General features: G+C 35.6%; 1 protein-coding gene across 1 annotated transcript; it reads left to right on the top strand.

Moving 5' to 3' along the window:
• The first annotated feature begins 263 nt into the window (after positions 1-263).
• On the top strand, positions 264-2,554 carry LOC120092223 (small COPII coat GTPase SAR1A). The gene is made up of 3 exons (XM_039050495.2): positions 264-668; positions 821-952; positions 2,013-2,554. Exons 1-3 carry the CDS (start codon positions 540-542, stop codon positions 2,331-2,333), a joined length of 582 nt encoding a protein of 193 aa, XP_038906423.1. The 5' UTR covers positions 264-539; the 3' UTR covers positions 2,334-2,554.
• Positions 2,555-16,985: the final 14,431 nt, after the last annotated feature.

The following is a 16,985-nucleotide window of genomic DNA, read 5'->3' as shown; positions in this document are numbered from 1 at the left end:
TATTTTAGTGTGTTGGTTGTTGATATTTAGCCTCGTCATCAAAAATACAAGTTCTCTCACATTTTGGTTGAAGAGTTAACATAATTTTAATGATAAAGATCAAAATAAATATTTTTAAAAATATTTAAGGATTAGAATGAACGTTTTTTTTTTTTTTTTTTTTTAAGTTTAGGATGAAAATAGAACCAAATTCAAAATTTAGGGAGTAAAATAAGATTTAAATCTAATTATTAATATTTAAAAAGGCAAAAAAAAAAAAAGCCGGAATTTAATTTGAAGGAAATGGACCCGAAGATGAGAAAGGAGAACGCTGTAATTTACGTTAGAGTTTACACCCAAAGCCAAACAAACAAAAAGCTGTATTCTATTTTCTATCCCTTTCGTATTCTCATCTTCTCCTTCCAAATTCCCCAGATTCCCAATTCCCAATTCCCAATTCCAAATTCCTTTCTGTGCAGCAGATCGAAGACCTTAAAGCATTCAGATTCCTCAATCGCCGACCTAGATCCTCTCCGATCTGCTTTCAATCCGCTCCTCCAATGTTCCTCATTGACTGGTTCTATGGCGTCTTGGCCTCCCTCGGTCTCTGGCAGAAGGAGGCCAAGATCCTCTTTCTCGGCCTCGATAATGCCGGAAAAACTACCCTCCTCCATATGTTGAAAGACGAGGTTTCAATTCATTTCTTCCCTTTCCCTTTATTCCATTTTTGTTTTTACGATCTGGGTATAAACCATCTGTTTTGTTTCATTTCTTTCTCATGATCTGCCTTGGTTATTGCTCTTTGTTTCTTTCTTTGTTTTTTTTTCTTTGCTTGTTCTAGAGGTTAGTTCAGCACCAGCCCACCCAGTACCCCACCTCCGAGGAGTTGAGTATTGGAAAAATCAAATTCAAGGCCTTTGATTTGGGTGGACATCAAATTGCTCGTAGAGTCTGGAAGGATTATTATGCTAAGGTAACCGACAACGCTGTTCTTCTCAAACTCAAGCTTTTTCTATTTCCCTTTTTGTTGATTTCTTTGCTTTTGAGGTCAGTTTTTTGGGCATTAGCCTCTGATGATAACCAATTTCCTATGAAATGAAGAAGAACTACCTCTCAATGCTTGTACTTTTTACGGCTTCTCATATGTTTTTAGAATACTAGCACGTCTGATTCCTAACTGATAGCTAGGAATCCTTGCGTACAGTTTTATGAACTTAGTATTTGACATATTTTGTCCAAACTACAAGCTGATATAGTATGAGATTATTTTGTAAAATATCTTGGACTTGGGTTTCCATCTAATATACATACTTATATAATTATAATTTATATGTATCTTCCTCTGCTCTTCCTCTTCCATTGATGAAATAAGAATGCCACTAGTTCCTTTCTTTATTTTATTTATGTTGTATAAAACCCAGATTCCTTCTTCAGCTGCTTATTACTCACTCAGTTTTGGATATATCTTGCACCTGTTGTTCATCTTAATTCTTACTTATTGTTGTGTGATACTTACCTAATCAGTAATTTTTGTCAGTCTCTTGTTATCATAATTTGCTCATCTGCCATAGACTTGTAAATAGTATACATCTAATAGTAATTGGTTAGCAGGGGAATAATATTTCCTTTAGTTTAGTTAGTGTAAGCATTTAAAAGAAATTTATCCAACTCTTGTAACAATGTATCCAAAGAAAGTTAGCTAAGTTCTTCAAGCGACAGTCATCCTTCTTGATTATCTGGTCTTTTTTTTATTTTATTTTTATTTTTTAAAATTTTTATAATTAACTTTTTTAAAGCAAGAAAGCATTTTTTCAGTGCTGGTTTTGTAGCCTGGTTTGGTGTTTGATTTTCTCCAGTTTGCACCATAATCGATTTCCATGGATCTTGGTCGTCCTTATGGTTTTGGGCAATTACATTGTGTTTGGAGTGTGAAATGCTATGTGGTGGATGTTTTTGCGTATATTTTCAGCTTTCGCCAAATACTGTGGTCTTTAGAAATAGCTTCTAATTTGAAATGAAAATTGATATAACAGGTAGATGCTGTTGTGTACCTGGTTGACGCCTTTGACAAAGAGAGGTTTGCAGAATCGAAAAAAGAGCTCGATGCTCTTCTCTCCGATGAGTCTCTTGCAAGTGTGCCATTCCTTATTTTGGGCAACAAGATTGACATTCCATATGCAGCCTCAGAGGATGAATTGCGCTACCACCTCGGTTTGACCAACTTCACCACTGGCAAGGGAAAAGTAAATCTGGCTGATTCGAACGTACGTCCATTAGAGGTATTCATGTGCAGTATTGTTCGCAAAATGGGCTACGGTGATGGCTTCAAGTGGATGTCTCAATATATTAAGTAGGTGAGATCAATAGGGTATGTCATACGGTTTTGTGAATTGATGGCCACCGTCCAAAGCCTCTTCAAGTCCTCGACGTACTAATTACAGTTTGATATTCAGTGTGTTAGAGAGGGGCTTTGAGTTGAACTTTTTTTGCTTTCAGATGATGTGTGGAAGGAGGTACTAATGCTTACTATGTAAAATTCACTTCCTTACCTCAAGTTTATTATTTTTGACATTCTTATCTCTTGTCATTCATCTGACTGGTTAGGATCTGCTTTTCTAATTGTTGCTTATCAACACCAATTATAAGTGGAAGTAAAAACTTGGACTTGAGGGCATATATGGAAATTAGTTTAAAAGATTTCTTTTTGGAGTTCTGAATAAGAAATCATAGCTGATTAGAAGACTGTTTCCAATTTTTCTTCTTTTTCGTTTACTTTTCCATAATGATTTCAATTTAACATGGAAATACTAAAAAGTTATTTGATTGGGATGGTAGTTTTGAAAGTGAAGAAATCAATATAGATTTACTTGCTATAGAGTCTTGACTGTAAGTTCAAATCTATGGCTTATTATATACTTGTGCTTATAAAATCCTTCTCATTACAACCACCAATCAAGTATAAGCTATAAGCTATGATTTATCTACAAGATTCTGTACAATTCAAATGCATATTTGTGGTGAAAAACTTTTAAGTAAATGATATATATATATATATATATATATATATATATTTTTGAGAAACCTACATTCTTAAGATTACAAAAGTGGAACTCTCACGTGGGTTTGGGGATACCTATGTTTTAGAGGGAATGAGGAGATAGACAAATATGGGTATGGTGGCACGTGGCCATTGTCGTCCGGTCAGGCCAGGTGAGTGAAATTATTTTTATTTAAAAATAATAATAATATTTTTAATCTTTATTATTATTTCTTTAATTTTTATTATTTATTTAAAAATAAAGACAAGGAAAATTTCTTTCAATCTTCATACGTGCGAACTTTTCTCCTCTTTCGTTTCGCACACATTCAGACACTGAAACTTTTCTCCCCATTCATTTCACACGTTCAGAGGCTACATGTGTTCTCCCCTCTCGTTTTGAGTTACCGTTGGCCTTCAAGGCCTATAAAAGGTGCCCTCTTCCATTAGTTTTACACACTACAAACAATTCACTTCCTCCTTTTTCTCTCATTTTTCTTCTCTCTTTGCATGCTGCGTTTTTCGAGCATCTAAGTTTCTAAAGGGTGTGCGTTTTTCGATCAGTTCCAATCTAGTTCCATTCGAGACAATTTTGTTTGGGCTATTTTATCCTGGGGATGGCATGACCATTATTGAACTGTTTGCACAAAAGAGCAGAGCCACAAAACGTCTTAAAAAGAGTGAGTTTTGTGACTCGATCTGTAACAATTTTCATTCTGTAGGTTCAATTCCGATGCCTGACGTTGTTCGATTGTACCTATCTTCCGTCCACTGGAGGTTGTCATTCTAAAAATTTTAAGACGTTTGTCTATATGCCGCTGTTGTGATGATTCTTTCCCAGAAGGACATTATGTCCTCCGACCTCAACCGTCTATTCCGATTCGAATGAGCAAACTTCAACCGCTGGAAGCAGAAGATGTTGTTCTTCCTTATCGTCAAGAAGGTTGTCGATTTCTGCACCACAGAGAAGCCAACTGTTTCAATGGAAGATCCGACCGAACAACAGATCAGAGATGTAGCTAATGGGGAAGAAAACTATTTTCTATGCAAAAATTTTATTTTAAACGGTTTGGCTGACAATTTATATGATTATTATAGTACAATGAAAAAGCAAACGAAGTATAGGATGCCCTACAGAAAAAATACGATATTGAGAAGGCCGGCTCGAAAAAATATGTTGTCAGCTATTACTTGAAGTTCCAAATGACATATGAAAAATATGTGGAGGCCCAATCCCATGAATTGTAAAAGATAACCCATGAAATTATAAGCAAAGTTATGCCCTTGAATGAACAATTTCAAATTGCTATCGTTATTGACAAATTGCATCCATTGTGGAAGGACTTTAAGAACACCTTAAGGCATAAAACCAAGGAGTTCTCCTTGGAGAGTATGATCATCTGCTTGGGGATTGAGGAGGAATCTCGGAAGCAGGACTAGAGTGAGGAGGTAAACATTGTATCGAGAAAGCCTGACTCAGCTGCTATGAAACCTGACCAAAAGCGAAAAGGAACCAAGAAGAAAGGTCAGAACCGTGGATCTAGCAACTAGAACAATCAGAAGAAGCAGAAACCACCATCTGGAGAAATGGTACAGTTTCTCTATTTTAACTATAACAAACCTGGGTATATGGCTAGGAACTGTAGGAACAGGCAAGGCATTGTCCTGCTGAGAAGGTGAACCTGACAAAAGAGCTGTTAGTAGCCATGATCACAGAAGTAAATATGATCAATGGCTCTGAAGGATGGTGGATAGACACTGGCGCTACGTGTCATATCTGTCATGACCTTAGTCTCTTTAAATCTTATACTGAAACTAAGGATAAAAACATACTGTTGGGGGATCACCACTCAACGAAACTTGTTGGAATCGGCAAGGTGGAGCTGAAGTTTACCTCTGGGAAGGCTCTCACTTTGAAGGAAATCCTACACACTCCATAGATAAGAAAGAATCTGGTCTCGGGCTATTTCCTCAATAAGGCTGACATCACTCAGACAATAGGGGCAAACTTATATACCCTCACTAAGAATAATGTATTCGTAGAGAAGGGTTATGCAACTGAGAGCATGCGCAAATTAAACCTAGAATTAAATAAAATAAAATCTTATGTTTCTATGCTGTGTTCATTCAATGTTTGGCATGCTAGAATTGTCATGTTAATAAAAGATTAATTAGTAATATGATTAGGTTGTAAATTATTCCTAAGTTATCTATGAATAAATTTGATAAATGTGAATATTGCAGTTAGACTAAAATAACTAATATTTTGCATAAATCTGTACTTAGGGAATCTGAGCATTTAGATTTAATACACTTTGACTTATGTGAATTCGATGGTGTCTTAACTAGGAATAGTAAAAGATACTTTATCACTTTTACTGATGACTATTCGGATTTCACGTTCATATATTTGTTGAAAAATAAAAGTGATGCTTTTGATGCTTTTAAACTTTTTGTGACTGAAGAAGGAAACCAATTTAACCGAAAAGGTAAGAGACTTCGTAGTGATAGGGGAGTTGAGTACGACTTAAACTGTTTTAACGAATTCTATAACTCGCATGAAATAATACATGAAAAGTCTGCACCTTATTATCCTGAAATGAACGGAAAAGCAGAAAGAAAAAAATAGAACTCTATCTAAATTAGTAATTGTTATTTTTCTTAATTTAGGAGTTCTGTCTTACTGATGGGGTGAAATTATCCTTACCGTATGTTATGTCATAAATAGAATACTAAAATCTAAAAACATAACTTTACCTTACAAAGTTCTTAAGAATAAGAAACCTAACTTGTCATACTTTGGAACTTGGGGATGTCTAGCCTTTGTAAGAATACTCGACCCTAAAAAAAGAAAGCTTGCTAGTAAAGCCTATGAGTGTGCCTTTATAGGTTATGTCGTAAATAGTAAAGCCTATAGGTTCTATAACCTAGTAAACCAAGTGATCATTGAGTCAAATGATATTGACTTCTTTGAGGATAAATTTTCTTTTGAATTTAGGAATAGTGGGGACTCGAGTTTTAGTAGTCTACCACTTGTTAGAAGCCTAACTTCTAATGATGTAGTTCACCTAGAGTTTAGGAGAAGCAAAAGAACAAGAATTGTCAAGGACTTTGGGAGTGACTTCCAAACTTATAACATAGAAGAAGATCAAGACCCTGCTTTCTATAGATGCTAACTTATGGTAAGAAGCTGTAAATAATGAAATGGACTCTCTTGAGTCAAATAGGACTTAGCATTTGGTAGACCTACCCCTGGTTGCAAAGCAATAGGTTGCAAATGGATCATAAAAAAGAAACTGTTGGAAATAGCAGGGCCTCAAAACAACGAACTGTAAGCCGTCAATGCACGACGGTAAAGCAAAGAGCAAAACCTGAAAAACAGAAACTCGTTATAGGCTGAGTCGCAGAGCTTGCTCTCTTTAAGACGTTTCGCGGCTCTGCCCAAGTGTGCAAGCAGGTCTGAAAATTTCCACGTTGTCCCCAGGATAAAATAGCCAAATGAAACCGATAAAAAATGCATCGTTACTGATCGAAACGTACACCCTTTTTAAACTCACTGCTCGAAAAGCTAAGATGGAGGAGGAGAGGAAACTGAATAGAGAATTTAGAAAATGAATTACGTGTATGATGAACTGCTGAAGGCCTCGCCTTTTATAGGCCTTCAACATTGAAACGGACCGTTTTAAAATTAGTCAACGGACCATTTTAAAATTAATCAACGGACTGTTTTAAAAATTAACCAACTGACCGTTTTAAAATTAATTAATGGATCATTTTAAAAATAATCAACAGACCGTTTTAAATATAATCAATGGACCGTTTTAAATATAAATTTGCACCCAACAATCCCCCACTTGGAAATTCAAACAAAACGAGAAGAGAGGAAAGATTTTCATCGAACAATTTTAGTCTATACAACAATGTGCATAAGCAAAGGTGTCTTACGACTTGAACCTTTACATAGTGTAGATGATTCAAAATATACTAGAGTAACCCTTAGTTTTGAACTTTATCTGACAGCATCTCACACAGAGTGTCATTAAGGTGTAGTACGAAAGCTCGTGCTTTTAAGGCCTAACACATGAATTCCAGTTTAGTGAATGCTTTAGAGAGTTTGCCTAAAAACTCCATAGGAAGCAACCCTCACTTCTACATTCACACAGGTGAGTTTATCAAGGGTACTCCGGTAGCTGGGTACCCCACTTGTCATTAAATATAGATCTCATTAAGAACTGAGTTCAAATTTTCTTACGCTTCAGGATATCATGCTTGGACTTTACGTCATAAAAATGGAACTCTGTGTTTGGTTTAGCATGATTCAATATATATCACTAGTGATCAGTTATTACTCGTTGAACCTGTTTCTTGGGATCTCTAGTCTACAGGTTGGGTTTTCCTCACTGTGATTCATTTTTCGATAGGCATGAGTCCCATCCTTTCTAAGGTTCTAAAAACTTTTTCTCTGGCCTGTTCTTTCGTCAAAGGATCTGCCAAATTTTCATCAGTTCATATGTGATCCATTCTAACTGCACCAGTAGTGAGAAACTCTCTAATGGTACTATGCTTACAATGTATTTGACGTCTCTTTCCGTTGTAGTAACGATTATGAACTTTTGCGATTACTGCAGTACTATCGCAATGGATCAATATGGCTGGTACCAGCTTTTCCCATAAGGGAATCTCTGATAGCAGACTTTTAAGCCAGCCTGCTTCTTCACTAGCTGTCGCTAGTGCTGTCATTTCTGACTCCATCGTAGATTGGGCTAAAATAGTATGTTTCTTGGACTTCCAAGAGACAATTTCGCCAGCTATATTAAAGACATATCCATTTGTAGCCTTTGAATTATCCGAAAGAGAGTTTCAATCAACATCGCTGAACCCTTCCAGAATAGCGGAAAACTTTTGATAATGTAATCTTAGGTTTGAGTTTTCTTTAAGTATCTCATGACCCTTTCTATAGCATTCCAATGCTCTTTATTAGGTCTGCTTGTAAACCTGCAAAGTAGTCTTACAACATAAGTTATGTCAGGCCTAGTGCAGTCGGCAACGTATCTAAGATTGCCTATGATGCTCGCATACTTAGATTGATTAACACTGTCATCAGTGTTCTTGAACAACTTGACACTAGGGTCATAAGGAGTACAGGCTGGTTTACACTCAAAGTAATTATATTTCTTTAGAATATTTTCTATATAGTGAGATTGATCTAAAGAAATTCCCTTTTCAGACTTATTTACTTTTATACCTAAGATTACACTAGCTTCTCCTAAGTCTTTCATGTTGAAGTTCACACTCAATATTGATTTTACATCATTTATGACATGCAAGTTCGACCCAAAGATCAATAAATCATCTACATATAGACATAAGATAGTGCAGAGGTTATTATCAAACTTATGGTAGATGCATTTGTCACTTTCATTGACCTTGAAACCTTTAGATAGGATAAAGTTGTCAAAGTTTTCATGCCATTGCTTAGAAGCTTGTTTTAGTCCATAGAGAGATTTGTCTAAGTTACACACCTTATTTTCTTGACCATGGACAACAAAACCCTTAGGTTGTTCCATGTAAATCTCTTCTTCAAGTTCACCGTTTAGGAAAGCGGTTTTTACATCCATCTGATGTACTACAAGGTTATAAAGGGCAGCGAAAGAGAACATAATAGACGTAATTCTAATGACAAGGGAGAAGGTGTCAAAGAAATCTACGTTTTCTCTCTGTCTAAAGCCCTTCGCTACTAACCTGGCTTTAAATTTGTCAATAGTCCCATCAGGTCTAAGTTTCCTCCTTAAGATCCATTTGCATTCTATTGCCTTACATTCTGGAGGTAGATCTACTAAGTGCCAAGTCCTATTTGACTCAAGTGAGTTCATTTCATCATTTATGGCTTCTTGCCATAGGTTGACATCTACTGAGTGCAGGGCAGCTCTTAGATCTTTAGGGTATTCTTCTACATTGTAGGTTAGGAATTCGTTTCCGAAATCTTTGGCGGTTCTAGCTCTTTTGCTTCTTTTAGGTTCTAGGTCAGTTTCCTCTCTAGGGTTAGAATTTCTAACTAAGGTTATACCACTTGAACCAGAGCCCCCACTATTCTTTGATTTAAAAGGAAACCTATCTTCAAAGAAATCAGAACTATTTGACTTAATGATCACTTGGTTCACTAGATCATAGAACCTGTAGGCTTTACTATTTAAGGCATAACCTATAAAGACACATTAGTAAGCTCTACTAGTCAACTTTCTCCTTTTTTGGTTAGGAATCCTTACAAAGGCTAGACAACCCCATGTTCTAAAGTAGGACAAGTTTGGTTTCTTATTCTTGATAATTTCGTATGGTGAAGTTTTATTTTTAGATTTCAGAATTCTATTTAAGACATAACACATAGTAAGAATGATTTCACCCCACCAATAAGACGCGACTCCTGAACTAAATAAAATAACAATTACTAGCTCAGCTAAAGTTCTATTTTTCCTTTCGACTTTTTCGTTCGTTTTAGGAGAATAAGGTGCGGTCTTTTCGTGTATTATTCCATGTGAGTTAAAGAATTCATTAAAACTGTCCGAGTTGTACTCGGTTCCCCTATCACTACGAAGTCTTTTAACTTTTCTATTAAACTGATTCTCTATTTCAGAAACAAAAAGTTTGAAGGCATCAAAAGCATCATTTTTGTACTGCATTCACCTCCTCCCTCTGGTCCTGCTTCCGGGCTTCCTCTTTGATCCTTAGCGGGGTTATAAGACTCTCCAAGGAGAACTCCTTAGTCTTATGCTTCAAAGTTTTCTTAAAGTCCTTCCACAAGGGGGGCAGTTTATCAATAATAGTAGCAACTTGTAATTATCTCGTGGGCTATCTTCTGGATTTCATGGGATTGGGCCTCCATGGATTTTTCAAACATCATCTGGAACTTGAGATAATGGCTAACCACATATTTCTTCGACCCAGCCTCCTCGATGTCATACTTCTTTTGCAGAGCATCCCAGACCTCATTCACTGTCTTCATTGTACTGTAGTAGTCATATAGATCATCAGTCAAACCATTTAAAATGAAATTCTTACATAGAAAGTCTTTCTCCTCCCAGTCAGCAGCTTCTTTTATCTGTTGTTCAGTTGGCTCTTTTAAAGGGATGATCGGCTTAGTGTTGGTACAAGCTTCAAAAACTTTCTTGACAGTGTGGAAGAACATCATCTTTTGCTTCCACCGCTTGGAGTTCGCTCCTTCGAACCGGAATGGACGATAGAGGTCAAATATCTCATTGTTGCTACTGAGGGCCATTGAAGATGTGAAAATGTCTTAAAATTATTGGAAATAGCAGGGCCTTTAGAATGACGAACTATAAGCCGTCAAGGTTGAGTCGTCGAAGAGCTCGTTATAGGTTGAGTCACAGAGCTCGTTATAAGAGCAAAACCTACAAAATAGAAACTCGTTATAGGTTGAGTCGTAGAGCTCGCTCTCTTTAAGACGTTTGTGGCTCTGCCCAAGTGTGCAAGCATGTCTGAAAATTGCCACGTCGTCCCCAGGATAAAACAGCCAAATGAAACCGATCGGAAATACATCGTTACTGATAGGAACTTACACCCTTTCTAAGCTCACTCATCGGAAAGCTAAGATAGAAGAGAGGAAAATGAAGAAGGAATTTAGAAAATGAATTATGTGTATGATGAACTGCTGAAGGCCTCGCCTTTTATAGGCCTTCAACATCGAAACGAACCATTTTAAAATTAATCAACGGACCATTTTAAAAATTAATCAACGAACCGTTTTAAAAATTAATCAATGGACCGTTTTAAAATTAATCAATGGACCATTTTAAAAATAATCAATTGACCGTTTTAAATATAATCAATGGACCGTTTTAAATATAAATTTGCACCCAACAGAAACTCAAACTTCATGGAACAATTGACAAGTTCAAAGTCAGACTTGTAATTAATAGTTTCAGACAAAGAGAAAACAGAGATTTCTTTGACACCTTCTCCCCTGTCATCAGGATCACCTCAATCTGTGTGTTGTTTTCTCCCTTTGCTCTAAACAATCTTGTAGTTCATCAGATGGATGTAGAGACTGCATTCCTGAATGGTGAACTTGAAGAAGAGATTTACATGGAATAGCCTGAAGGCTTTATAGTCCATGGTCAAGAGACCAATGTTCGTAAGTTAGATAAATCCCTCTATGTCTTGAAACAAACTTTTAAGCAATGGCATGGAAAATGTGATAATCTAATCCTGTCTAAAGGTTTCAAAGTCAATGAAAGTGACAAATGCATCTACTAAAAGTTCGAAAACAATTTCACTATCATATGTTTGTATGTAGATGATTTGTTAATTTTTGGAAAATGTTATAAATGATGTGAAATACTTGTTGAATGCAAACTTTGATATGAAAGACTTAGGAGAAGCAAATGTAATCTTAGGCATAATAGTAACTAGGTCTGAAAAGGGAATTTCTTTAGATCAATCTTATTATATAGAGAAGATTCTATAGAAATATAATTACTTTGAATGTAAACCAACATTTACTTCTTATGACTTTAGTGTTAAGTTGTTCAAGAACACAAGTGATAGTGTTAATTAATCTGAGCATGCGAGCATCATAGGCAGTCTTAGATACGTTGGTGACTACACTAGACCTGATATTGCTTATGCTGTAGGATTACTTTGTAGATTTACAAAAAACCTAGCATAAAACATTGAAATGCTATAGAAAGGGTTATGAGGTACTTGAAGAAAACCCAGAACCTAGAATTACATTATCAGAAGTTTCCCGCTGTCTTAAAAGGGTTCAGCGATGCTGATTGGAACTCCCTCTCAGATGACTCAAAGGCTATTAGTGGCTATATTTTCAATATAGCAGGAAAAACTGTCTCTTGGAAGTTCAAGAAACAGGCTATCTTAGCCCAATCTACGATGGAGACAAAAATGATAGAACTAACTACAGTTATTGAAGAAGCAGGCTGACTTAGAAGTCTGCTATCAGAGATTCCTCTATAGGAAAGACCGGCACCATCCATATTGATCCATTGTGATAGTATTGTAGCAATCATAAAAGTTCAGAACCGTTATTATAATAGAAAGAGACGACAAATACATTGTAAGCATGTACCATTAGAGAGTTTCTCACTACTGGTGTAGTTAGAGTGGATCACGAAAGGACTGATGAAAACTTGGCAGATCCTTTGACGAAAGGACTGGCCAGAGAGAAGGTTTTCAAAACCTCAGAAAGGATGAGACTCATGCTTATAGAGAGATAAATCATTGTGAGAGAAACCCAACTTGTAGACTGGAGATCCCAAGAAACAGTTTCAATGGTTAGTAACTGATCACAAGTGATATGAAGTGAATCATGCTAAAACGAACACAGAGTTCCCTTCCTATGACCTAGAGTCTGCACATGATATCTTGAAGCGTAAGAAAGGTTGAACTAAGTTCTTAATAAAATCTATACTTGATGTCAAGTGGGGTACCTAGCTATAGGAGTACTCTGGATAGACTTACCTATGTGAATGTGGAAGTGAGGGTCGCTTCCTCTGGAGTTTTAGGCAAACTCTCTAGAGCATTCACTAAATCAAGATATATGTGCTAGTCCTTAAAATACGGGCTTTTCCAACTACACCCTACTGATGTTGCGTGTGAGATGTTGTTAGAGATAGAGTTCAAAACAAAGAGTTACTCTAGTATAGTCTGAATCAGCTACACTACATAAAGGTTCAAGTTGTAAGACACCTTTGTTTATGCATAATATTGTACAAATTGATATTGCTCGATTAAAAAATGTTTTCTTGTATTCTTAAAAGTTTTTCAAGTAGGGGATTGTTGGTGAAAAACTTTAAGTAAAGGAAAAAAAAACAAGTTTGTTTTAGAATCCCACATTGTTAAGATTATAGAGAACCTCCTTTATAAACTCCCACCTTGAGTTGTGGGTTTGGATCCTAAAGGGTACCACTGTTTTAGAGGTAGTGAGAGGAGATAAGCAATGGGTATGGTGGACTTCCCACACGCACACCGTCGTCCAGTCGAGCAAGGTGTTGGATTATTTTTATTTAAAAAATAATATATTTTTATTTTTATATATATTTTTTATTTAAAAATAAAGAAAAGGAAACTTTCTTTCCCCTAAGACGCCCTCTTCCATCCGTTTTACACACTACAAAAAATTCACTGTCTCATTTCTCACTCGGTTTTCTTCTTTCTTTGCATGCTGAATTTTTCGAGCATTTAAGTTTCTGAAGGGTGTGATCAGTTTTTTGACTGGTTCCAGTGCAGTTCTGTTCGAGACAATTTTGTTTGGGTTGTTTTATCTTGGAGACGATGTGACCATTGTTGAACTGCTTGCACAAAAAGGCAAAGCCATGAAACATCTTAAAGCATTCAATGTCGTTTTATCCGATTTCGACTTTTTTGACTGGTTCCAGTGCAGCTACGCGACTCAACCTATAACGATTTCCTATTTTGCAACTTTAATTCCGATTTCGATGCCGTTTGATCATACCTATCTTTCGTCCATTGGAGGTTACCGTTCCAATAATATTAGACAATTGAAGCATTCCAATTTCAAGTCTTATAAATTGAGTTTTTTTTTTTTTTTTTTTTTTTTTTTTTTTTTGAAGAAATAAGAAATTTGGATTTCTGTTATTCAAAATTAATTTAAGATATATTTAGAAAAAGCAATGTGAAAATTAAAAACGTGGATGCTTATTTTAATATTATTCGTTTGACCAAATTTATTTAGTAGTTGTATGAATATTTTAATATTTGTTTTGGGAATGTAAAAGCTATGTGTTTATGTAGCAAATCGAGGAAGATAAGAAAGATTTTGGTTTATTTTTTTTCGAAATAATAATGATACAAGAGGCCAACGGGTGCTTCTCCAAACAAAAAAAAAAAAAAAAGAAAATCAGTGTAAAATTGGGATTAAGTTCAAGAATAATGTATTTTTTAAAAGTAATAACAAAAATAGGATATATAAGAAAGAAATTACAAAAGTAAGATGGAGCGAAAGAGTATTACAAAAATAGGGAAGCAAAATTGTGTATCTTGTACACGATTTTTATGTCAGCTAAGTAAAACAAATCTTTATGAAAAAAATCTACAGTAAAAAGAATCTATGTAAATAAAATAGATTTACCTTCATTCGTAGCTAGAAATTTGATTCAATTTTTATTTTACCGTAGGCCTTTAAAAATTTGAATTTCATTAAAAAATTCTCCAAAAATACCAAAAAAACAATGAAAAATAAAAGAAGAAGACAAAAGTTGGGGAAAATGTGAAAAAAAAAATAGATTTAGCCTTAATTCGTGGCTATAAATTTGATTCAAATTTTATTTTACAGTCTTTTAAGAATTTGAATTTCACAGTAAAAGATGGTCCGACAATAAAAAAAAACACTAAAAAATAAAAGAATAAGACGGAAGTTGGGGAAAAATGTGAAAAAAAATATATTTAGTCTTAATTCGTGGCTAAAAATTTGATTCAATTTTTTATTTTACCTTAGGCCTTTAAGAATTTTAATTTCACAATAAAAGATTCTCTGAAAATGCAAAAAAACACTAGAAAAATAAAAGAAGAAACAGAAGTTGGGGCAAATGTGAAAAAAAATAGATTTAGAATTAATTCGTGACTAAAAATTCGATTCAATTTTTATTTTATTGTAGGCCTTTAAAAATTTGAATTTAACAATAAAAGATTCTCGAAAAAAAATAGATTTAGAATTAATTCGTGGATAGAAATTCGATTCAATTTTTATTTTACTGTAGACCTTTAAAAATTTGGATTTTACGGTAAAAGATTCTCTGAAGATGCAAAAACGCTAAAAAAAATATAAGAAGAAGACAGAAGTTGGGAGAAGATGTGAAAAAAGAAAAAAATATTTATTTAACCTTAATTCGTGGTTGATTGATAACTTGTAGAAATACACGTTATTTTTGCTTTTAAGTTGGAATAACTAAGGTTTTTAATGATAAATTCTTCTCATTTTTAGAAGAAACGCATGGATTTATTCAAACATTAGCAAACTCATGCAAAAGAAGTTTTATTACTAAATATCGCGGCACTAATGCATTGTATTCAAACATTAGCAAACTCATGCAAAAAGCTAATGCATAATCAAGAAGGTGCCGCAGGGAAAGCTCTAACGCATTGGCCATGCGTCGGAGGGAGTTCAACACAGAGAAGATTCGTTGATCTAGGTTGATTGTGTCACATCATCACTTGCAAGTATGGGCACCTGCAGCAGGCGGCGTCTGAAAAGCTTCTAAGCCGCAGGGGCCGTCTGAAAAGCTCTCGAGAGTCAGGCGGCTGACCAGGACATGGACTTTAATGCTGACCAGGGCATGAACTTTATGCTGACCAGGGTATGGACTTTAATGCTGCCTATTCACCAAGTGGACATGACCAACGCCTATAAATATATGAAGTCCCTCCAAAGTTCGTAGTTAGAAAATTATTCAGTTCAGAAATTATCAAGATCCTTACTCTCTGTAATTAGTGTAGTCGTAGTTTAAGCTATGCTGTGGTGCTAAGACAATCAGAAGGGTTGAGAACCACCACCACCACCGGTCAGGGAGCGGAGGAAACCAAGCTTGAGAAAGACACTTCGTCCTCTTCCTATACAAGTGATTGTACACAATAAAATTGAGCCAAAGAGATACAAGAGCTTGTACTCTACGACTTGACTCAATTCCTTTCATCTCATTTATCACTCTCATTTCATTTAATTGAATATTGCTTTTGTAAAGACAAATTGCTTCTTTATAAAATTCATATATTTGATCCATCACATTTTTGCCATTGTTTATTTCTTGTTTATGTTGAATGCATTCATACTTTATGCAAAACTTCATTTCAAACGCGTAAGCCGACTTGATCACTTGGTAAAAGCATCTTTAATTTAGATTATTCAAGAGAATAACTAAGCTGCATCAAGTATGACGCCTGTACAGCTAGAGATAGACTTACCAGTGTTTATTACATTATGTGTTAGACGCATGCATCCTAGAGATAGGTTTTGCATGTTATTCGCATTAAGAAGTGTTTGAATAAAGTCTAATGCATAAACAAAAGATAAGCAAACCATCCCATCTCATCCAAATTACATTCTGGTTTGTGTACATTTATTTTAGACCGACGCATCCACTCACATTAAACTCCATTTTTGCATGATCCATCACTCACCACTCAACTCTTTTGTATCATCTTGCACAGGCATAACACTTTAGTGTAAATAACACATTTCTCTTCATATATTTAGGAAAACCCCTACAATAGAAACAACGCAAGGTCTGCGTTTGTTTAACTGAATCCCTGAGTTTGACCTTGGACTTGCCAGGAGCCTAAATTAGATTTAAACTTAGGTTTGGTTTAGGAAAACTTGAATGTCATTAGAAGGAGTGTTGTGCGTTCTGTTGCATCCCTCTAATGCACTAACGTGTTACCATTACTTAAACGCATCAAAGCATCAATGCATCACTTATACTTAGAACTTATTCTTCCATTTTATTTTATATAATACATGCCTAGAGCGAATCACGATAGCAACGAACAATTTTTTGGCGCCGTTGCCGAGGATTCAGAAACAAGACTAACCAGAAATTTCGTTTGTATCTGTTGTAGGAACACTTCAGTCGAAGGAGTATTACAAGCTAAGCCTAAGTTTGTGAACGTTTATAAGCAGAGAGAGCACTCCTGAACTCATATACAACCCTAAGATTTAAAGGACCTTCCAACGTGGGAACTGATCTAACCGTCGTCGAAGGTTGAGGCAGCAATTTCTTAGACAATAGAACAGGTAACGAGCAATGGCAGAAGAACAGGCAAATCAACAACTAGCTCATGCTGCACAGAATCCAATCCTAATGATGAATAGCAGCACGCGTCCTATGAGAGAGTACGCGTCCCCTGTACTGTATGATTTCTCTCCAGGAATCATCTACCCAACGCCAAGCGATCGGGCTCACATGAAGATCCTCACGCTCAC

The sequence above is a fragment of the Benincasa hispida genome, chromosome 11 (genome assembly GCF_027475165.1).
Source record: "Benincasa hispida cultivar pf3 chromosome 11, pf3_genome.v1.1, whole genome shotgun sequence".
Taxonomy (NCBI): domain Eukaryota; kingdom Viridiplantae; phylum Streptophyta; class Magnoliopsida; order Cucurbitales; family Cucurbitaceae; genus Benincasa; species Benincasa hispida.
This window is presented reverse-complemented; position numbering and strand designations above follow the sequence as displayed.